Source organism: Bombina bombina, chromosome 2 (assembly GCF_027579735.1).
Source record: "Bombina bombina isolate aBomBom1 chromosome 2, aBomBom1.pri, whole genome shotgun sequence".
NCBI lineage: Eukaryota > Metazoa > Chordata > Amphibia > Anura > Bombinatoridae > Bombina > Bombina bombina.
In genome coordinates this window covers 407,701,717-407,726,387 of record NC_069500.1, presented here as the reverse complement: position 1 = coordinate 407,726,387, position 24,671 = coordinate 407,701,717, and the positions used below count along the sequence as shown (strand labels likewise).

Sequence of the window (24,671 nt, the reverse complement as noted above, 5' to 3'; positions counted from 1 at the left end):
TTGCCTTTCTCCATGCTCATGACTTCTAGATGAGTAGATTAGAAGTATTATTTTTGCAGGTAAGCTTTTATTCAATTGGCCGAGCTGCCTATAAGAAAGTGTCCAGATAAGGACAGAAACCTTGGGAAAACACTGGAGGGGGAAAGCGCTGCCTGTAGTGAGCTGCCGCTCTAGGTCTTCAACGTCTGATTCTGAGATTTGGTTTCAAGAATAGTCACAAAATTATCCATGAGCTCAGTATTATTATATTGCTCAAATACTGTGATTTAGCTGTAAAATGTAGCCTATAATCTGTGGATTCAAAACAGATCCACCAGAGCTCTAGAAAATGTAATACAGGATCGCTGTACAGACATGCCCCCGGAAATGCTGATAGTTTTTCCTAGGACTGCTTAAAAGGACACTAAACACAAAATAAAAGCTAGATAGAAAACAATGTATTCAAAAGTAAATATTAGCTTGAGAACTGTAAGCAGCTGTATTTTTTTTAAATTATATTTTTAAATATTAAAAATTACTTTAGTTTAAAGCAGAGTGCCAACATGTTGTAACCTAGGTTTCCTTCTCTGCCGAGGCAAATAAGGGAAAGTTGTAAATGAGTTACTAAAGTATGCAAACAATGAAGGTGTGGAACGTAGCAGTGGCAAGGCCAGAGTCTGCATTTCTACTTTTAATCTAAATTAAAAAACAAAGCAAGAAAAAAAAAAGAGCCAAAAGTTGTCATAAGGAGGTATTTAAAGCATGCATAAATCAATCTAGAAAATATTATAAATGAACACTTCATGGACCTTTAGGGGTACTGCCCAGAGACCTAACAAATAAGCCACAGATACCACAGGCTAAACTAATTAAATAAAAAGAGCTGGGAAGGTAAGCGCTAAAAAAAAATATTTTGAAAACTAATAAACTCTTTAATAGGACAATTTATATAAAAAAAAACGTGTTCTATCAATGTAGAGAAGTGTATTTTTTTACCACAATGACCATTACAAATAGACACAACATCTCATTCTTCTGGGAGTTTTTTTTTTAATGTGGATTTAGCAAAATAACCATAAAATGAGAAATAAAGAAAAAGTATCATTGTTTTTCTTGGCACATGCTGGGGAATGGTGCAAATGTTTATGTAGTAAACAAGTTGCCTAACAAAACCACATAGAATATTTACAAACCTTTTGTGCTTGTGATAAATTTGTATTTCATCATTTATTTTATTTTTGCCTCTAATAATATGAAAAATTGTAAGACCAAGGTAAATTTTAGTTACAGTAACCCAAGAAAAACAGTATAAGTTTTCATTAAAACCCAAGGTTAAGTCAAATACAATTTTAAAATAAAATGTTTATTGCAAGCAGTCTCTGTATTGTAGGTAAAATAATTGTGAAGATTTAGAAATAAGCACAAAAATGCTTTAGTCTTATTGTTACATTGCTTAACAGTCAATTACAAGTTTTCCCTCCATCTTATACAACAATGGAAAGAAAAAAAATACACAAGTCTCTTCAGTCACTTGGCCTTTCCAGTCTAAAAGACAAATGGACTGCTATAGCTATGTGCAAGTGTTTGACTTTCTACAGTACAGCTCCCTCTTGTTCTAACTGGGTCTCAGGTGTTTCTGTGGGTTCACTAGTGGCCTCAGAGACAGTGGAATTCTTGCTTGTGGCTTCTGAATATTCTATCCTCTCAAAAAGGACAAGGAGCTCACAATGTGGGGTTTGAGGAAACAGATCCACGGCCACTGCACGTACCGGCCTAAAAGCTCGCCCTTTTACACGGTTGGAAGGAGCACGGCACAAACTGAAAAAAGAAAAAACATGAGTCCATAAATGCATAATGCAAGTTATTCTTGTAATCTAGTAATTCTAGATTTGTAGAAAAGTTCTGTGCTCTGTTAAATATATTTGTTTGGAAAGTGGCTGTAAGCAAAATCTTAAAGAGACATAAACATTCGATAGAATGACATATTCAAAGCAAAGATTAGCCTGAGAATAATGTAAAGATGTATTCCTAACATTTTATAGGCCATAAAGAATTTCCCTATTACTTATCCCATAGATCTGTTCACTAAGGCAATAATAAGTATTTGCAGATCGCCCTTCTAACTTTTCCTCCCCAACCTAGAAATTCCTACAAGCTACACAGATTATAAAGGTAATAGATTAGCTGCACACACAGACTCATCAGAAGATGAAAGTTACACACTCTGCTCTGTAAATGTAACCCTATAAATTCTGCAGTTATTCACAGAGCAGTGTAACTTTCCTCTGCCGGTGAGTCTGTGCCTGCAGCTAATTTATTACCTATATGATCTGTGGAGCTTGTCAGTCTTTCTAGGTTGGGGAGGGGGAGGCGAGGGGAGAAGGGGGATTTGCAAACACCTAGATTTATCAAAGCCATTCTCCTACAATATCGTCCAAAATAACGCATACAAACGGATCCTCATATTTATCAAAGCACTCTGCGCCTATAATTGCGCAAATCTGAAAGAAACTTCTTCGCACTCCACTTGCATTCGCCTAGGCGCACAGGCGCGCTCCCAAGTGCACCAATATACATTAGTAATAGGTGTAATTTAACAGCCGACCTACAAATACACCCAGTTGCTTATTCATCATTGCTTTGCGCCGATAATTTCGGCTGTAATTGCGTGTTGTATATTTCGCCTTACAGACTGAGTCGAATACCATTATAATACATGCTTTTACATCTTGTGATGCAGTACTTTACTCTTTTTTTTTTAATTCTTTTTATTAAAGAGACACAGGTACTAAAATTAATTAAACATACTGACAGGTAAGGTTACAATGACATTACAATTCAACTTAAGGAAGTAGCGCAGCATCTTGTATAACAATATCATATTAATGGTGTATTTACTATCGCAAAATACAAAGGAATGCCAGCTTCCTGTCATAAAGCGTAGTACGTAGGAATTTAACAATTATGAGATTGGAACAGTGTTATGATATGGAGTAGTACATATAACAAGGGGTATAGCAAAATCAATTGACTATCATCCATATTGCACCTGCACCTCTTGGGTTTTATTTTTAATACAGTATCACAAAACCTGACAAACACAAAACAGTAACACAAAACACAACAAGCAACCCAAAACAATAAAATAAAACTTCCCTGTCCTCATGACCATCTCACCCAGCCTTAAATTCTTTCCTTGTAAGTGATAGGGCTGTTTACTTTCATGAGAGAATACGTAAGTATTCATGCAGATTTTTATAAAGATATGTACCAGTTAAGAGTGGAGATGTTATAATAAACTGTTATAGCAAAACTCAGTAAGACCCAGCCTACATAAAGACCCTCTCTGTCTGCCCTAATAATAATGTAAACTAAAGTTATATCTTTTGAACCAGCATTGTTAAACTGCGTCAGAGTTATGCGTCAGTATACTTAAACTATGGAAAGGTGCCTGAAACGTGGTATCCATGTTGGATCAGCCTCATAATATCTGTGCCATTCTAATGTTTAGTAACAGACAATGAGCCTGCAATCCAAAGGTTATGACTGGCGTTGTAGCTTCAATGTTAAACAGTGTGGATAGATAAATAAATCCTAGAATCTAGCCTAGCAGTAAACCCAAGGCTAATGATCCAACTAAAGACTCATTTCCAGTTATGAGATAATAAATCCCTTTAGATGCTCTGTGTTAGTAAAGGTGGAGACATATAGAAAGGATATACATTTTGCAGAATAAAAGTATTGCACGAGTGTTAGATTCATCTCCTAAGGTGTTCAATACCTGAAAAAGAAATCAAATAAATGGAGCCTTTAAGACAATACATAGTTTGGAGTACTAAAGATTACAGGGGCCGTTAGATTCAGATAGTGGTCATGTGGGGGTTCTATGCAGCGGTATATTTTCACTAAATAACTTAGGTAAAACATTGGTGAGAATTTTGGGTGTATGTAAAAGGGAATATAAAGGGAAACAACAAGTTGGCAGCAACCAAACCTGAACAAGCCGCCAAACACTATTCCTATGTAACCTAGAAAATAATCCTCTAATCTAACTAGAGTAGCAGGTTTGTAGATGAGTTCATTTCATTAATATGAGTATCAGTCCAGGGATCTAGGAGTTTAAAACATCGGATTTAAGTTAAGTGAGACACATAGATTTGCAGAGTTTACAAGCCAAGTTTCAAGGGACGTCTGGTGATCAAAAGAAGGTCATATTATAATAATAATAGGGAGAGAGTGAGTTTAGAGCGATAAGTCAGCCAATTCCATCTCGGTTTAGGATCAAAGAATGATAATACCTCAGGAGAGTATAATGTGTCCCAGGAGAACGGCGGCAAAAGGGTCTCCCCATAGTAATGTCCTGTGGCGTCCCAGTATCACAAACTGTTGCCGTTAGAACAAGTATGGCCGTTGCAGATTTTGTTAGAGGGTCTGCAAATAGGCTTTCAATTTTTGCATAGATCAATGTCGCACCTGCTATCATAGTGACGAAAGAGGCTTTCCCCTGTTCATGTTCCGTTGCTGAGGTAGCGGATAGGGCCATTACAGAATGTGTAGGGAAACTTGCGGGCAGATCGTTAAGTTCATCTGTGCATACTGCCGCTTTATTGATATTTGCTGTCATGGGGATATCGGAGGTAAATGCTTCTTCAGCCTTTTCTAAGTTATGATGTTGAGAGGCTTCCGATTCACAGGGATCCGTCATCTGTATAGTGAGTCTCGTTCTATGTCCCTGAGGAGGCATTGCCTGTGAAGTGCCGTGCTTGGTGTCAGATGAGCCAGCCTCTGGTCGGCGCCATTTTATTGGCGTACATTCAGGTCTGGGAGCCCGAATCTCAATTAACAAATGCTGTGTTGCTTCTTCCAGCTTATTTAATGCCGGCAGCAACAGGAGAGTACTATCTCCGTGTATTGATGGTCTTCTGAGGAATTAGACATTATGTCTGCCCGGACTGCTGCCACACAGGATAGCACGCTGTACACTACTCCCATTTCCAATCTTCCCCGAAATCTCTACTTTTTCTGACTTCTCGGGGGCCAGGAGCTGGAAATCCTGATCCTTTAAGGTTCCCAAACAGCCGAACTGCTAAGGGAGATTAGGATGGCTTGAGGTATGGCCACTTTCAAACGATAAGTTTAAGACGATAAGCAGAGCTTCATAGTCTTGAGGCCATCTTGGGTCGCCGCCCACCGGAAGTCCCAGTACTTTACTCTTTTAACTAATTTTTCAAAAGTTCAGCAAAAAGATACTGTTATTGCCAGAAATTTGCGCTTCCACAGGCGCATATGGTACCAAAAGTTTTATATATATATATATATATATATATATATATATATATATATATATATATATATATATATATATATATATATATATATATATATATATCGATATATTGATATATTTACTTTTGTGTCAACATATGACACAAACAGCACAGAAACATTATACAGGTAGCCCTCAGTTTACGCCAGGGTTAGGTTCCAGAAGGAATGGTTGTAAATCGAAACAGTTGTAAATCGAAACCAAGTTTATAATGCAAGTCAATGGTAAGTGAGGGAGATAGATTTCAGGCCCATCTCAAAATTGTCATTAGTAACACCTAATACATTATTTTTAAAGCTTTGAAATGAAGACTTTAAATGCTAAACAGCATTATAAACCTAATAAAATAATCACACAACACAGAATATATAATCAAACTAAGTTAAATGAACAAAAACATTTGCTAAACAGCATTATAAACCTAATAAAATAATCACACAACACAGACTTCCCTTGCATGTTTCTGCAAACAGTTCTTTATAAATCAGTCCAGATTGGAATGCATAGAGACAGGAAGATCTTGTTCCTTTTAAATCTGCTCGATAGCTCAGGTCTGGTTAAACTGATTAATTTCAGCTTGCTTGGCTTTGCTGCAACACAAGCGGACAGCTCCACCTACTGGCTATTTTAATAAATGCACTGCTTCTCAATGCTTTTCAAAAGCAGTCACGTGACTGGAAAAAAAGTTGTTATTCTGAAACGGTGTAAATTGAACCGTTGTAAAACGAGGGCCACCTTGTATAATATAAATATTAGCTAAATAGTTACCTAAAAAACATTTTTTTAATAATCAAAAGATGGCGGCGCAAATATTTATAGGGATGTACTGTGATAAATAGGGAGTAAATAGGGAGTAAATGCTTTTTCCGACAGGCGAAATTTATCATTATTACGCCCTAGCTCGCCTGCGCAAAGTTACAGGCGAAGAACATACAGAGTTCGCCTAGCCTTTGATAAATCTAGCCCTTATTATTGCCTTAGTGACTGATCTATGTGATAAGTAATAGGGAAATGCTGGAGAATAGAAAACTTAACATCTGAAATAAAATTATATATATTTTTTAGCTAAAAAATAAATAAAAATGAAGATATATGCAGCACAGTTTTAATTACTAAACAATCTTGTTTTGTTATACATTTTAGTATCCACATCATAATACGATTCCTTCCTTTATAAGTTGAATATTATGTCAGAAATATTTTTAACATTTGTGAAGATTATTTATTATCTATTATACATGGCTGCATGAATTGTCAGTGTTCTCAGTAGCAGAGTAACTGCACTATCAGATGCTATTAGACCGCAAAGGAGGCAAAGCTCTGTCACTCAATTAGGAAATCTAACGCCCATTTTGACACAATCTTGTCAATCAATTGAAAAGACTACCGCCCATATTAGCAAAGTAATAAAAATAGCTAACGCCCAGTATGCTGAGGGAATTTTGCAGTGTGATACAGCTAAAGAGGAAGTGAACTTTTATTGGTTAAAATACGAAGACTGACTGACAACTGCTTTCTGGAAGGGTGGATCAGACTCTGCAGCAGGGCACTATTTGAGCATAATAACTGTGATTTTAATGAACTTAGAATATACAAATTTTATTTTTGACAACGCTGGGATGTTACTCATTTAGAATTACAGTATGTTATTTTCTATACCTTTAAATATATATGTATATTAATATATATTTATGTGTTACTATGTGTATATACACATATTAACACAAATACAAGCATATACTGTACATATATATTTATAGTGAACTCCCATAGACCGCAATGTAATGGCACTTTTCAGTGCTGTTTTTTTCTAAGATCCCACACCCATTCCATTTAACCCCTAAAAACTGCTTATTAATAATTTTTAAATACAAAAAGCCACTACACACATTTTTTGGGGGGCAATTGGGGCACATTTTAAAAATTAACCAGTGGTCTAACCAGCCACTTGTAATAGCTCGTTACTTATTGCACAAATCTGCCCATTTACAGGCAAACAATAAATTAGCATTCCACTTGTAATCTGGCCCTTAAAGTGAATGTACATTTTGATGCTAAAGTGCCCGGTTTTTAAAAATTCGATTAAAAACAGGGGCACTTTAATTCATCAAAATTTACATTTCACTCCTGTTGTGAAAAAAAAACAACAAAAACTTACCTTTTAATCTTGACAGCAGCTCCAGCTTCCTCCACCCTTTGCAAAGCCTCTTCCTGGGTCTAAAATGAGGAATCCGGCTTCCTCTAATCACGGCATTGAATCAGACACTGATTCCCCCGGGGGGGAAGCCGTGATTGGAGGATGTCCTATCCATCATTTCTGACATCAGAAATGGCTTGCGACGACCAGAGGAAGCTGGAGCTGCTGTCAAGTTTAAAAGGTAAGTTTTTTTTTTCACAGGAGTGAAATGTAAATTTTGATGAATTAAAGTGCACCGGGCACTTTAGCATCAAAATTTACATTTACTTTAATTGGTTTTATTTCATGTTGATCACAAACTTACTCAATAAAATTGTTCATTGCAGCTCTGGGATTGCAAGATACATAGATCAGCCTCTTCAGATGTTCAGCTCTTCTAATGGCGATAATTACCTTAGAATCTGAAAATGTAATCACAAAATTATACCACATAACTATTAAAACATCCCTAGAACAATAGGGGAGACAATTTAAAACCATGAAATAAAATAACTTTATAAAAATCCACAACAGAATTTATTACACAGTGTCATTGAACATAGTTTACAAACAAAAATCAAAACAAAAACCATATACTTATATAAAAAGACACACACACAAAAAAAGTGGACATTGGAACTGTAAATCCACAGCAGCTGGGAAGTCTCTACCTAAGTAAGCCAAGAGGCTAGAGGAATTGCTGTAGTCTTTTGACCCCAGAAAAGCATAAAAATAAATAAGATTTTCGATCCTTTGTAGCCTCTAAATAAAACGTCAGAGCCCTCACCACATCTAAATTGTACAAAAAGGCGCTATTTAATAATCTTTGGAGCTAGACATAATGAGGGAACAATGATCTTCTGATTAATAATCCTGGATTATAATTGATAAACCCTTCTCGCTGAAGAAATAGCTAGAAGAAACAAATCCTTTCAGGACTAAAAAATATAATATAAAAAAAATAAAATATCCAGACCATGCATTGATACAAATGGGAAAGCCTGCAAAATTATTAGAACCAAAATTTAAATTCCAAAGAGGCGACTAGTTTAAACATGTCAGATCTTAATCCAAGCATGAAGAAAATCCTCTACGTAAGGCAACTTGGTGATCTTCTTATGATAGAGAACAAAGAGCTAAAATGTGATCCTTCAAAGAAATTGATGATAAACTCTTATATAGACTGTCTTCAAGAAACTGAAAACTTAAAAGGAATTTGAAAGAAATGCCAGCAGAAACCTTTACCATCACACCAAGAAAAGAAAAACTGGTCTTCCAAACCATCTGTTAAAGCTTTCTAGTCACAGGCTTCCTGACTTCAATAAGAATGTCAATGAATGGATCAGAGAAACCTCTCTGACTTAAGATATAGCTTTCAATCTCCAAGCTGGTACATTCAAAGCCTTTAGATCTTTTAAGGGTGGGGGAAAAAAACTGGACCTTGAGACAAGAGATCCTCCAGTAGAGGAAAACTCCAAGATGGACAACTCGACACTGGGATCAGATCTGCAAATCAAGTTCTATGAATTCCACAATCTTGCTCAATATCTCGGAAACTTCTGATTTAATCAAGAAGACATTAGATCTATTTACGGAAGGCTCCACTAATTGTAATTCTGGTTGAACACCTCTTAGTTTAAAGACCACTCTCCCGGGTGGAGAATCGGATGACTCAGAATGTCATATTCCCAGCAGTCTGCTCCAGGTATACGACTTACAGATATTATGTCTTGCTGCGTTTCTGCCCATTGCCAAGGAATGATTGATATACGCTACAGCAGTGACATTGTTAGATTGAAATAACAGAAAAGTTTCCTGTTTGAGTGGATGCCAACTCTGAAGAGCCCTAAAGATCACTCAGAGTTCTAAAATATTGATTGGTAACCTCGCCTCCTGGAGAGGCTAGACTCCTTGCGCTGTCCACAACTCCCAGACAGCACCCCAATCTGAAAAACTGGTGTCTGTGGCTGAAGCTGTTAGTTTTAGTTTGTAATGTAGAAAATTTAATGTGCAATGTAATTTGTAAAAGCTACACGGAAATATACAAAAGTATGATCCCAATTTGTTAAAGTAACAGAAACTTTCAAAACAATAAGAATTTGTAAAATCACTGCTAAAGCTAAATCTGAATGTATTAAAATATAAATGAGAGTGCAAAGCTTAAATGCTATAATACTGAAAAGACGCACTCTAAAGTGTAAAGCAATCTAAAATACAAAGCACAAAGTGTAAGTAACAAAACTCTCATATCACTCACTGCTGTAATGCACTTGGCTTGTCTCTCCTTTATATATAGAAATGAGAGAGATCTCGCAGTGCTGGAGAGTTCTGACCTTTTTCTTTTGAATATTCAGTGAGTTCAGCCCCTGTGAAGTCTGAACTGCAATTTGTCTCCAAGCTGGAGAACATTTGAATATCAGGGCCTTAGAGAGAACAATGGAAAACTAACATTACTTAACTATCCTACACCAGAGTAATTTCCTCTGCTGGTTGTGTTTACATAACTTGTCAATAGCCTATACTTAAGTATAGAAACTTTCAGCATAGGTAGGGATACCACCGGCTACATCAGCTATTTCAAATGCCAAAATAAGGGTAAAAAGGAGCTACATGTAAACAATTTAATACATTCCAGTAGGTAAAATGGATCGTTAGGAACAAATTAAAGGGTAGAGACATTTCGGGTAAACTGTCCCTTCAAGTTTATGGTGGTCATAAACTGACCCTGTTGAACAATGGGCAGAATTGTTTGAATGGTTTTCATTTTAAAAAGAAGAACCCTTAGAAACGTGTTTAAAGTTTTTAGATCCAAAATGGGTCTAAAAGTTCCTTCCTTCTTTGGAACAATGAAAGTATTGTAATAGAACCCTAGCGTTCTTTTCAATTCTGGAACTATGATTCCCATTTGTTTCAGTTCTAAAACGCACTGGAAAAAAGTGTCTGTTTTTGTCTGATTCTTAGATTTTATAGATTTAGTGTGAAGTGATGCGCTTTGCTCTCCCAACTAGCCAATCTTAATATACTACCTCCTTCCTAGATAGTTCAAATATGGTATACAAATAACAATAAGGGTAGATTGCGCTAAAAAGCAATTGGGTAACTAAATAGTGGTATATAGTGAGGGATAATTCTCAAACCTCTCTTCTAAATTTAGACTATATCTAGATAGTCACAATTTTCCAACAAACTGATTCCCAATCTGTAGTTCAATCAAATCTATAACAACTTTTATTATCAGTATTTTTGAACAATTTTGCTCTAATAGACCAACTTGTACAGTAAAATTTCTTCAAGCTTTCATAATGCAAATAAATCTAAAATCATATATATTAACTGACTGTCAGCTTTAAAACATCTTAAAAAACGTTTGATAGACACAATATCTCTAAAATTCTTGCTACAGTGACTGCTTCGTTTCTATGCAGTTAGAAAATACAGCTCTAATGCTTCAAATGTAAAACATATTCACAGTGATAAATGACAGCGGTATCTCTTTAAAAAATTTTTTTTTTTTTTTGCCTGCAGGCTGTAACGTTTTTTCAGATAGTACAGTCTTTCCTTTGTATGCCGTTTTCACAGACAATTGATGCAGGTGCTTTTAAGTTGCAAATTACAGTCTCTGCTTCTATTAGCAATTGGTGTGGGTGTATTTCTTTAAAAAACTTTGTGCTCTGAGACAAGGTGATTATACAGTTCAGAGTATAATAAAATATTGGTTCTTGTGATTTATGGGAGGTAGCTCCCTTACGCTTAATCTATTTCAGCCTCTTTGTGTTCAGATGATTTCTCACCTCTTTGGCTGCCGTCTGCAGGAAACTTTAGGTGTATATACACTCTCACCTGCTTTTGGCTTTTCCTTTCCTTTCCAGCGTCTCAGTCTGCTGGAAAACTTTGTGTGGTTCTTCACTTGCGCAAGCCTTACTTACCACAATCAGACTCCCATCCAAGGAATGAAGATGCAAAAGTTGCTCTGCTCTTAAAGAAGTGATCGAAAATAAATCCAGTACCCCTGAGCAACTATGCTTAGAATCCATAGATGAACCAATTCTGACCAAACCTTCTGCAAAAGGTTCAATCAGCCACCTATCAGAACGGAGTGTGGTTCGGGGGGCACACCTTCGGGCAGATTTAGGAGACATGGAAGACTTCTTAAGATGTTTGGACGTATCCCATGAATTACCTGGTTTGGAAGTCAGTTGTTTGATTAATGGTAGACTGGTGGAAAAAAAAAACAGCAGGTCTGTTAGTCTTTCCTGAGGTAGAAAGGCACCCTTTTTACACAGATGTGATAATGGCATAATTATCTGGACCTAACAAAATCTTTCCATGAAAAAGAAGAGACAAAAGTATACCCTTAGATATCACATCGGCAGACCAAAATTTTAGTTTTTCTGGTAAGCACTACCATAGCCGCATTTTTAGGATTAATGTGGATTATATCCACAACAGCCTCACAAATAAAAGACTTGACAAAGCCTATTTACACTAGGAGTGCCTAACTATAAGAAGCTATGTGATCCATACAAGAGTTGCATAGCTGAGCAAGGGGACACACCAAAACAAGCATCTGGATATGGGGAGCAAATAGTCTGTAGATCTCCCTTCTAAGAAGGTTCAGAAGGGACGGTCCCAGTTTGCTCCATTAAATGTACAGTGAAGAAATCAGACAAAACAGAATGACAGACACAAAGAATACTCGCACAATGAAAAACACACAGTGTGTATAGTGTAGTAAATAGTAACCCTATAATGAAAGGTTACAACATAAAACTGCATAAAAGTCCACCTCCAAAATCAGGACACACTAATACAGCTTTTGTAACTTACTAATATGTGAGCAAACACCCACTAATAGCTAAATAAAGAACCAAAATCACACAAAATGGAAGCCTAAGTAAAATAAAAAGAAAGCTCTTGTTATGTACAGGAACTTCTCATTGCTCCCACGTATTACTGAAGTGGGATATGATGAAAGAGGTCTGCTGCAGTCAGAGTGAAGCAGAAAGACGGGTGTCACTGGTGACAAAAATGTTACCCCCCCCGAACCGGAGGGAAATGTGCGACTCATACAAGTCTAAAAACTATAGCAATCAGCCTGCACTAGCACAGAAAATCTGAAGATTTCCTTTCCCAAAAGATATATCCATGCTAGTGCTGCAGCTCCATAGCAAGGAGAAACCCCCCACCCCAAGCTAGCACTACAGCAAACACAGTAAATAACAGTTGATGCTAGCACAGCTCCAACCTCAGACTTCTCAGATACTACAGTTAGTGCTGTGCAGGGACCCTGACACTTTTAAATACAAAATACAGCTCAAACTTAACGTAATAGGTGCTGTTGTCCTACAACCTGAGATTATGGAACTATCTATCTATTGGGTACTTATAGAGCGCAAACTAATCACCCGTGAGGGTCTCAAGGCGCTAAGGGAAAGCAGATAGGAGGAGGGGGAGGAGGGTGGGAGGGGATGGGCGTTCAGTCAAAGAGCCAGGTTTGGAGGTCCTTTCTGAACTTTGTAAGGGAGGTGGATTGTCAGAGGTGCAGCGGGGGGGGGGGGGGGTTCCATGTCTTTGCTGCTACTGTGTGTCCCATGGCTATGAAATGCATGTAAAATGTAGTGACTAATAGCCTGTGGGCTATGTGAGAGCCAGCGCTGTAAGCGCTCACTTTACTGTGCTTACTCAACTACAGGATACCTGCTTCCAGTAGAGGAGTCCATCATGTCTAGTATGCACTAACACAGGATCTAAAGAAGTAGTGCACAGATGAACCCACAGGAGAAGGCTGCAGGATAAATACCAGCGACACCTGTGACAGGTTAGTGACAAACTACTTCGGGAAAATTACTCTCACTGCCAATTGTACTACATTACACACCTCTGTCCTTTTCCCAGCTCTATGAGGGGAATATACTGGATCTCGGAAATAACAAATGATCAGCGCAATTGGAAAAACTTACAGGTGAAACTCGAAAAATTAGAATATCGTGCAAAAGTTCATTTATTTCACTAATGCAACTTAAAAGGTGAAAATAATATATGAGATACTCATTACATGCAAAGCTAGATAGTTCAAGCCGTGATTTGTCATAATTGTGATGATTAAGGCTTACAGCTTATGAAAAACCCAAAAATCCACAATCTCAGAAAATTAGAATATTGTGAAAAGGTGCAATATTCTAGGCTCAAAGTGTCCCACTCTAATCACCTAATTAAGCCATAACACCTGCAAAGGGTTCCTGAGCCTTTAAATGGTCTCTCAGTCTGGTTCAGTAGGAATCACAATCATGGGAAAGACTGCTGACCTGACAGTTGTGCAGAAAACCATCATTGACACCCTCCATAAAGAGGGAAAGCCTCAAAAGGTAATTGCAAAAGAAATTAGATGTTCCCAAAGTGCTATATCAAAGCACATTAATAGAAAGTTATGTGGAAGGGAAAAGTGTGGAAGAAAAAGGTGCACAAGCAGCAAGGATGGCCGAAGCGTGGAGAGGATTGTCAGGAAAAGGCCATTCAAAAGTGTTGGGGACTTTCACAAGGAGTGGACTGAGGCTGGAGTCAGTGCATCAAGAGCCACCACACACAGAGGGATCCTGGACATGGGCTTCAAATGTCGTATTCCTCTTGTCTAGTCACTCCTGAACAACAAACAACATCAGAAGCGTCTTACCTGGGCTAAAGAAAAACAGACCTGGTCTGTTGCTCAGTGGTCCAAAGTCCTCTTTTCTGATGAGAGCAAATTTTGCAACTCATTTGGAAACAAAGGACTCAGAGTATGGAGGAAGAATGGAGAGGCACACACTGCAAGATGCTTGAAGTCCAGTGTGAAGTTTCCACAGTCTGTGTTGATTTGGGGAGCCATGTCATCTGCTGGTGTTGGTCCACTGTGCTTCATTAAGTCCAGGGTCAACGCAGCCGTCTACCAGGAGATTTTGGAGTACTTCATGCTTCCTTCCGCAGACGAGCTCTATGGGGATGCTGACTTAATTTTCCAGCAGGACTTGACACCTGCACACACTGCCAAAAGCACCAACACCTGGTTCAATGACCGTGGGATTACTGTGCTTGATTGGCCAGCAAACTCGCCTGACCTGAACCCCATAGAGAATCTATGGGGCATTGGCAAGAGAAAGATGAGACCGAACAATGTAGAAGAGCTGAAGGCCGCTATTGAAGCATCCTGGTCTTCCATAACACCTCAGCAGTGCCACAGGCTGATAGCTTCCATGCCACGCCGCATTGAGGCAGTAATTGCTGCAAAAGGGGCCCAAACTAAGTACTGAGTACATACAGTATGCATGCTTATACTTTTCAGAGGTCCGATATTGTTCTATGTATGTAATATTCTAATTTTCTCAGATTGTGGATTTGGGGTTTTCATGAGCTGTAAGCCATAATCATCACTAAGGTAGGGTGATCTTCAATGGGGTAATGTTAGGTTTTTTTAAGGGGGGATCGGGTGGGTTTTAGAGTAGGGGTGTGTGGGTGGTGGGTTGTAATGTTGTGGGGGGGGGTATTGTATTGGGTTTTTTTTTACAGGTAAAAGAGCCGATTACTTTGGGGCAATGCCCCGCAAAAAGCCCTTTTAAGGGCTGGTAAAAGAGCTGATTACTTTTGTAATTTAGTATAGGGTAGGGAATTTTATTATTTTGGTGGGCTTTTTTATTTTATTAGGGGGCTTAGATTAGGTGTAATTAGATTAAAATTCTTGTAATATTTTTTTATAATTTAGTGTTTGTTTTTTTTGTAATATAGTTTAGTTAATTTAATTGTATTTTAGTTTAGATCATTGTAGTTAATTTATTTAATTTATTGATAGTGTAGTGTTAGGTGTATTTGTAACTTAGGTTAGGATTTATTTTACAGGTAATTTTGTAATTATTTTAACTAGGTAGCTATTAAATAGTTATTAACTATTTAATAGCTACTGTACCTAGTTAAAATAAATACAAAGTTGCCTGTAAAATAAATATAAATCCTAAAATAGCTACAATGTAACTATTAGTTATATTGTAGCTACCTTATGGTTTATTTTATAGGTAAGTATTTATTTTTAAATAGGAATAATAATAATACTTTGTAGCACTGTAGTTAAGAGCTTTATGTTCCAACGTTAGCCCATAAAACTCTTAACTACTGACTTTTTTATGCGGTAGGAGTCTTGGAGGTAGAGGCTGTACCGCTCACTTCTTCCAAGACTCGTAATACCGGCGTTAGGCAAATCCCATTAAAAAGATAGGATACGCAATTGGCGTAAGGGGATTTGCGGTAGCCAAAAGTTGCGGAAGAAAAGTGAGTGGTACACCTGTACCTGCCATACTTTTAATACCAGGGGGCGTTAAAAAGCAGCGTTAGGACCCCTTAACGCTGCTTTTTAAGGCTAACGCAGAACTCGTAATATAGGAGTAAGAATTTATTTCAACTTAGATAAATTGGCAAAGGACAATTGGTTTTTGCATAGATAATAGATACTATTTTGATGTTTTAAATTAGAATTGTGTTAGAATCAATTGTGACTATATAGTTGATTGTACCAGTCTGAATGTTAGTAGCTAATATCTTGGAATATCATTGTGTTAATTGAATGAAATTCAATTGTGAATAAGACTAGCTCTAAAGGTAAACTTTTATGAACTTAGCATAGCATATTTTAATAGTTTTAAACGTGTATAGTATTGATTCATATTCTTGTTCCTACAAATGTACTTCACTGTGTCTATAAATATTAACTAATAAAAAGAATTCAGGAATTTATATTAATTTTATGGTTTTAGTATATGCATATTGATTGAGGGTTTATTTTAAAGGATAATTATTAAATATATTGTGTTATAATCCGGCCATATACTGACAATTGTTCTATATTTTGTTTAATTTTGTGTTATGTAATACCAATTCCTTCCTTTGAGTTCTTGTAGTGTTGGGAAGGGTTACAGAGTGGCCCCTTTTACATAAGATGGGCTTGATTTGCGTATAGTGTAGAGTTTAAAAAATTATAAAATCTGAGGCTTGTTTTGTGATATCTTAAAATGTATAATTAAGAAAATTTTACTACATGTTATGTTTCTTTTGAAACCTCAAAATAATAATAATAACAATAATAATAATAAAAATAATAATAATAATAATTCTGGTTTTCAGTGACATATTAATTTCAGACTCTTTACAAAGTAATATTTTCCCAATATCAATCTCTAGGTAGAAACAGAATATGGACAAAGCCAATAATCAACACCTTTTTTCAGCTTGAACACATAATATTATCCCTTAAACTTTTGGCTTTATTCTCAAGGCTACCTTTTTAAATAGAGTATTTTTTTAGGTCGTATTTGTTTTGGCACTTTTGGGAGACGTCCCTTGAATTTTTTCTCTCTTTTGGACATTTTCATTATTTTGGATTATTGTGGACTTTTGACGACAATGGTCCTACAATTTATTACATTTACGTTGTTTATGTATGTATTTTAATTGTAGATTTTATTATTTTTTTATGTTCAATATCTGAGTTTGATTTCTCTAAGATTCAATTTTTGCTACTGCACCGATAGTTCCTTCCATATATGCTTAGAAAATATTGCTTTAATATATCTGTTACAAAGTAATTTCATGCTACCATCTTTGATCCAATTTAGCGTCTTTTCAACCTATATGTAACCAAGTTTATTCCATATTTAATATGCTTAGAAGTATCTATACGCAACAGTTTATCTAATAAAGATTATTAGCTTTCATTAAGATTTTATGTTTTTATGTTACTTGTAACTATTTAAACACTGTTTATATATATACACAGAGTTTCGGTTTCTGATCTGCGCAAATCACTGTTTAATAGCAGACCACTACTGAGTACTATATACACTCTACTCGTATTTTCTTTCTTAATTTTCAATTATAACACTCAAGCATATTGTGCTAACACTTCACATTACTTTAAGTTTTCTGCATTACACGCCACTAGAGCGCCCTCCTTTCCTGTGTTCTATATTAAATTATGGTTATCCCTGTGGAAGGATCCCCTAGGAGAGGCAGTGGGTGTACAGTTTAGCGCAGCACTTTTTTCTGTTTTCATATCTCCTATATCCACCATAAATGAGTAGATGACCCCTTTAATCAAGGAAAAAGCCCTATTACAAAAGTGATACTTACGTAGACCAGCCCTAGGTGGATCAACTATAGCCACAGGGTTCTGTGTTATGAAAGAGTTAATTAAAGAAGGAAAGATGTCTTCTGCTTTTCCACATCGAAATTCAACATTGCTGAGATCTACAAAGCAAAATAAGCAAATTAAATTAAAAAAAATACATATACTGTACGTACATTAGCCATTCATTATTTTTTACAATTTAAAGCCAAGATTTTTTTAAGTTTTCATGATTTATATATGATAAATATATGAAAAGCAAATACTTGTAGAAACAAAAAAATTCTTTCTTCACTAGAGAATGTCCAGTGTTTAGGAATTATCTATACGCATTTTTAACAAGAATCAAATACAAATTTTATGTGATTATTGATCACAGGAAAAATGTGAATCATCTTTTTTATAGGACATGTATTAAAACACTAAACTTACTATTAATCTCTGCATTAAATTTGGCATCTGCGATGGCCTCTTGGCACAACTCAATTCCAACAACTTTCTTCACTTTCTAGAAAGAAGGGAAAAGAGATAGAAATACGTGACCATATCTATTTCTCAACTCCAGTACTCAACCCAGATTTATATTATTCCCAACTGAGCACTATGACTAATCTGCTTAAAGGGACAGTGTACACAAATTATCATACAACTGCATGTATTAGACACTACTATAAAGAAGAATATGCACAGATGCTGATCTAAAATACAGTATAAAACCTTACTTAGAATCTCCCAGTTTAAAACACTCCTAGATGGGCTATATAAATGGATCATCTACAAAACATGTATGCAAAGAAAAATCTAGTTTATAATGTCCCTTTAACAACCCAGAAAGGTAAATACTTAAAGTACTCAAAATATATATTTTGTATTTTTAGTAAATATTTAAAATATGACCTGTTAATTGTACTTGAGAATTGGAGCTGTGAAAGGTGGTCTTTGAGCACATTCAAGTGCAAAGAAACAGACAGTAAGACTTGGCATAGAAACATAAAAACGTATAGGGTGACCAACTGTTTATCTTTCTTATTGATGTCCCGTCCTTGGTTTGTCAATATTGATAAACAACTGGATATGAGAAAAATAGTGGGTCTAGAGATGTGAAGAGGAGAAAGTCCTAAACATCCAAATAGATCACCTTAGCCAATGAAATACCAATGGTTCCTGTTCCACAGCAGACATCCAACACTGTGCTGCTCTGGTCCAGCTGAGCCCAGTCTGCAATGGTTGAATACAGAACCTCTGCTGCAAGTGTATTTACCTGTGAAATAAAATGAGCATTAAGTGGTGTCAATAAAAAACAAAAGGTGATGGTGTAAAGCTCTGGAAGATATCATTAAAAAGGGACATCAGATGATACCCAAATGTTGAAGTACTTGAAAGTGATGCAGCATAGCTATAAAAAGCTGACTAGAGAATATCACCTGAACATCTCTATGTAAAAAGAAAGATATTTTACCTCAAAATGTGCTAAGCATTCACACCCCACTGTAAAGAGACTTTAAGCAGCCAATCAGCATGCTAGTCCCAGGACTTGCAAGGGAGTGTGTATCTGGGATGTGCAGGCAGTGTTATGTGATTTTCCAAATTCAGTTTAAGGATGTTTACTATGAAATCTCAATAATTCTGTGAAATCTCAGATCACAGCAAAGCATGATCTCAGCACTGCTGATTGGCTATTTCTTTCATGTAAGTGGCAAGAGTCCATGAGCTAGTGACATATGGGATATACATTCCTACTAAAAGGGGGCAAAGTTTCCCAAACCTCAAAATGCCTATAAATACACCTCCCACCACACTCATACCTTAGTTTTACAAACTTTGCCTCCTATGGTGGTGGTGAAGCAAGTTGTGCTTGATTTCTTCTGTGATATTCGCTTTTAAGCATTCTGATGCCCACTTCCTCTCAGAGTACAGTGTTTGTTAGATGGATGTGAAGGGAGTATTGCCTGTTGATTTTGTGGTTTCACCCATGGGAAATCTATTCAAAGGCTCTCTGTAATCGGTCGCAGGGATTTAATCCCCTGCCTCCATTTTCAGATCGACGTTATACTCCTATACCATTAACTCTGCTGATATTTTTCAGTACTGGTTTGGCTGTCTGCTATATGTGGATGGGTGTCTTCTGGTAAGTATCTTTTTTTAATTTTTTTTTAAGATACTCTCAGCTATGTTTGGCGCTTTATATTATATTGTAAAGATTTAAATATATGTGTTTGCTTATATTTACCATGAGTCAGGTCTATGTATATTTCCTTTTTTTTGCAGACTATCAGTTTTAGTATAGGAAATTATGTTTGGTAAGATTATTTTTCTTACCTAGGGTTCCAGTTCTTATAATTTGACTTTGTTTTCCAAATTTTCACGGGCAAACTAGGCTTGCGAGGACGCAAAATGACGATTTTATTGCGTCATTTGTGGCACGAAAAACATTTTGGCGAGAAGTTGCGTCTATGGTGACGCGAGTCTCGTAATTTCCTGCGTTTTTGTTGACGTTACCTCTTTTGGCGCAAAGTTAAGCTTGTTATGACGCGAATTGCGTAATTTCCTGGCGTTAGCTTTGGCCGCAACATTTTTTCACTTTCTTTTGCGTCATGCGTCATACTTGGCGCCAAAAATGTATTTGTATATTACCCCTCTTCCTTTAATGCTTACTTTTTTTGCATATACTTTAGCATAAGCATTTTTTCCCATTCCTGAAACTGCTATATGAGGAAATTGGATATTTGGTTTAAATGTTATTTTTTTCTGTTTACATTTTGCAAGATGTCTCAGTCTGATCCTGCCTCTGAGGTTGCGATAGAAACTATGCTGCATGAACACAGTTCTACCAAAGCTAAGTGTGTTTGTTGTAAATTAGCTGATGTTATTTATTTAGCTCAATTATGTGGTATCTGTCATGACAAGCTGTTAAATGCTGATAATGTTTCTTTTAGTACAAATACATTGTCTGTTGTTCCTTCAACATCTAATGTACCTGATATTCCTGCAGATGTAAATAATTATATTAAATAATTATATTGCTTCAGCTATAGAAAAGGCTATGTCTGCTATCCCACCTTCAAATAAACGTAAACGGTCTTTTAAAACTTCTCATAATTCTGATGAAATTTGTATTGACTGACAACATACTGAAGTATCCTCTGCTGATGAGGATCTCTCTGGTTCAGAGGATCCTGAATCAGACTCTGAAAAGTATAAATCTTCCTATATGTTTAAGATTGATTATATTCGTTCTTTGTTGAAGGAAGTTTTGGTTACTTTGGGTATTGAAGAGTCTAGACCTCTTGATAACAAAGTCAGTAAACCTTTAAATTCTGTTTTTAAACCTCCAAAGTTTGCTCCTGAGGTTTTTCCTATTCCAGATGCTGTCTCTGATATGATTACTAAAGCCTGGTTCTTCTTTTAATCCTTCTTCTAGGTTTAAGAAGTCGTATCCTTTACCTGTGGCTAATTTAGAGTTTTGGGAAAAAAGTCCCTAAAGTTGATGGGGCTATTTCCACTCTTCCCAGACGTACAACTATCCCGATGGAAGATATTATTTCTTTTAAGGATCCTTTAGACAGGAAGTGTGAATATTATCTCAGAAAAGCTTATTTACATTCAGTCTATATTCTTAGACCTGCCATTTCTATGGCTGATGTGGCTGCTGCTTCAACGTTTTGGTTGGAAAGTTTAGCTCGTCAGGTAGAGGATCCTGATTTGTCTAGCATGTTCTTCTGCTTCAACATGCTAATCATTTCATTTGTGATGCTATATTTGACTGTATTAAGATCGATGTAAAATCTATGTCTTTAGCTATTTTACCTAGAAGAGCTTTATGGCTTAAACCTTGGAATGCTGACATGGTGTCTAAATCTAGATTACTATTTATCTTTCCAGGGTAGGAATTTAATTGGGTCTCAATTGGATTCTATTATTTCCACCATCACTGGGGGGAGGGAGTTTTTCTACCTCAAGATAAAAAATCTAAGGGTAAATTTAAAGCTCCTAGTCGTTTTCGTTTATTTCGTCAGAATAGGGAACAAAAAACACTCCTTCCCCTAAGGCCTCTGGTTCCGATTGGAGACCATCTTCAAATTGGAATAAAACCAAGCCCCCAAGAAGGTATGGCCCTCAATCCAGTTCAGCTGGTGGTGTCAGAATATTGTGTCTCAAGGTTATCAAATTGGTTTCAGAATAAGACCCCCCGTGGGAAGATTCTCTCTCTCATGTTCCAACAAAGCTCAGGCTTTTCTGAAATGTGTTTCAGACCTAGAGCTTCCAGGGGTGATTGTACCAGTTCCTCTCCAGGAACAGGGTTTGGGGTTCTATTCAAATCTATTCATTGTCCCAAAGAAAGAGAATTCTTTCAGACCAGTTCTGGATCTGAAGTTTTTAAATCATATTGTGACTATAAGGACTATTCTGCCTTTTGTTCAGTAAGGACATTTTATGTCCACAATAGACTTACAGGATGCTTATCTTCACATACCAACTAATCCAGACCACTATTGGTTTCTGAGATTCTCTTTTCTAGACAAGCATTACCAATTTGTTGTTCTGCCATTTGGCCTAACGACAGCTCCAAGAATCTTCTCAAAGGTTCTCGTGCCCTTCTATCTGTAATCTGAGAGCAGGGTATTGCGGTGTTTCCTTATTTGGATGATATCTTGGTACTAGCTCAGTCTTTTCATTTAGCAGAATCTCACACGAAACAACTAGTGTCGTTTCTTCAAAGGCATGGTTGGAGGATCAATTTACAAAAGAGTTTCTTGATTCCTCAAACAAGGGTCACCTTTTTAGGTTTCCAGATAGATTTGGTGTCCATGACTCTGTCTTTAACAGACAAGAGGCAAATGAAATTGGTTTTAGCTTGTCTAAACCTTCAGTCTCGATCATTCCCTTCAGTGGCTATGTGCATGGAAGTTTTAGGTCTTATGACTGCAGCATCGGACACGATCCCCTTTGCTCGCTTTCATATGAGACCTCTGCAGCTGCATGCTGAATCAATGATGCAGGGATTATACTCTGATATCACAACTGATATTCTTAAATCCCAACATTCAACTCTCTCTGTCTTGGTGGTTGGACCATCACCGTATTGTTCAAGGGGCCTCTTTTGTTCGTCCTTCCTGGACTGTGATCTTAACGGATGGAAGTCTTACAGATTGGGGAGCTGTCTGGTGGTCTCTGACAGCACAAGGGGTTTGGAAACCTCAAGAGGCGAGGTTACCAATCAATGTTTTAGAACTCCGTGCTATCTTCAGACCTCTTCAGGCTTGGCTTCTATTAAAGAGAGAATTTTCATTATTTTTCCAGACAGACATTATCACAACAGAAGCGTATGTCAATCATTAGGGGGGGACTCGCAGCTCTTTAGCAATGAAAGAAGTATTTCTGATACTTCCTTGGGCGGAGTCCAACTCTTGTCTAATTTCTGCAATTCATATCCCAGGTGTAGACAATTGGGAAGCGGATTTTTTCTGTCATCAGACTTTGTATCTGGGTGAGTGGTCTCCATCCAGATGTGTTTCATCAGATTGTGCTGATGTGGGGTCGTCCAGAAATAGATCTGATGGCCTCCCGTCTGAACAAGAAACTTCACAGATATCTTTCCAGGTCAAGAGGAGATGGTGGATGCTTTAGCAGTTCCTTGGTTTTACCAACCTGCTTACATATTTCCGCCTCTAGTTCTTCTTCCAAGGGTGATCTCCAAGATCATAATGGAACAATCTTATGTGTTTCTGGTAGCACCAGCATGGCTTCACAGGTTTGGTATGCGGATCTTGTCCGGATGTCCAGTTGCCAACCTTGGCCACTTTAAGGCCAGACCTTTTGTATCAATGGCCGTTTTTTCATCAGGATCTCAAAGGCATGGAAATTGAACGCTTAGTTCTTAGTCATAGAGGTTTCTCTGACTCAGTGATTAGCACTATGTTACAGGCTTGTAAGTCTGTTTCAAGAAAGATTTATTATCGGGTTTGGAAAACCTATATTTCATGGTGCTCCTCTCAAATTTTATTGGCATTCTTTTAGAATTCCTAGGATTTTACAGTTTCTTCAGGATGGTTTAGATAAGGGTATGTCTGCAAATACTTTGAAAGGACACATTTCTGCTCTGTCTTATTTCATAGAAAGATTGCTAAACTTCCTGATATTCACTGTTTTGTTCAGGCTTTGGTCCGTATCAAACCTGTTATTAAGTCTATTTCTCCTACTTGGATTTTAAATTTGGTTTTAAGGATTTTGCAGGCTCCTCCTTTTGAGTCTATGCATTCTTTGGATATTAAACTACTTTCTTGGAAAGTGTTATTTCATTTGGCTCTCTCTTCTGCTAGAAGAGTTTCTGAGTAGTCGGCTCTCTCTTGTGATTCTCCTTATCTGATTTTCCATCAAGAAAAAGCTGTCTTGCGGACTTCGTTTACATTTCTGCCTAAAGTTGTGAATTCTAACATTAATAGGGAAATTGTTGTTCCTTCCTAGGGTTCCTTTCTCTTGAAAGATCTCTACATTCTTTGGATGTGGTAAGAGCTTTAAAATTCTATGTTGAGGCTACTAAGGATTTCAGAAAGACTTCTAGTCTATTTGTTATTTTCTCTGGTTCCAGGAAAGGTCAGAAAGCCTCTGCCATTTCGTTGGCATCTTGGTTGAAACTTTTGATTCACAAAGATTATTTGGAGGTGGGGCAGTCCCTGCCTCAGAGAATTACAGCTCATTATACTACATCAGTTGTAACTTCTTGGGCTTTCCAGAATGAGGCTTCAGTTGATTAGATTTGCAGGGCAGCAACTTGGTCTTCTTTGCATACAATTACTAAATTTTACCATTTTGATGTATTTGCTTCTTCTGAAGCAGTCTTTAGTAGAAAAGTCCTTCAGGCAGCTGTCTCAGTTTGATTCTATTGCCTATGTTTTTGAGTTTTTTGAAAATTTTTAAGAAAACAATTATTTGGATTTAATTTCTCAGCAGAAATAGCTGTTTTTATTTTATCCCTCACACTCTAGTGACTCGGTGGATTTCCACATCTTGGGTATTATCATCTCGTATGTCCCTAGCTCATGGACTCT

The 24,671-nt window shown here is 36.9% G+C and overlaps 1 protein-coding gene across 1 annotated transcript in view; it reads right to left on the bottom strand.

Moving 5' to 3' along the window:
- Nucleotides 1-1,009: 1,009 nt before the first annotated feature.
- Nucleotides 1,010-24,671, bottom strand: part of TRMT2A (tRNA methyltransferase 2 homolog A) — a 71,401-nt gene continuing 47,739 nt past the window's right edge. Inside the window, exons 8-12 of the mRNA XM_053701899.1 lie at nucleotides 18,761-18,883; nucleotides 18,055-18,130; nucleotides 17,628-17,744; nucleotides 7,807-7,903; nucleotides 1,010-1,797 (exon numbers count right to left, since the gene is read on the bottom strand). Of these exons, the coding sequence (XP_053557874.1) occupies nucleotides 1,572-1,797; nucleotides 7,807-7,903; nucleotides 17,628-17,744; nucleotides 18,055-18,130; nucleotides 18,761-18,883 (639 nt within the window). The 3' untranslated portion in view covers nucleotides 1,010-1,571. The remainder of the gene's footprint in view (nucleotides 1,798-7,806; nucleotides 7,904-17,627; nucleotides 17,745-18,054; nucleotides 18,131-18,760; nucleotides 18,884-24,671) is intronic.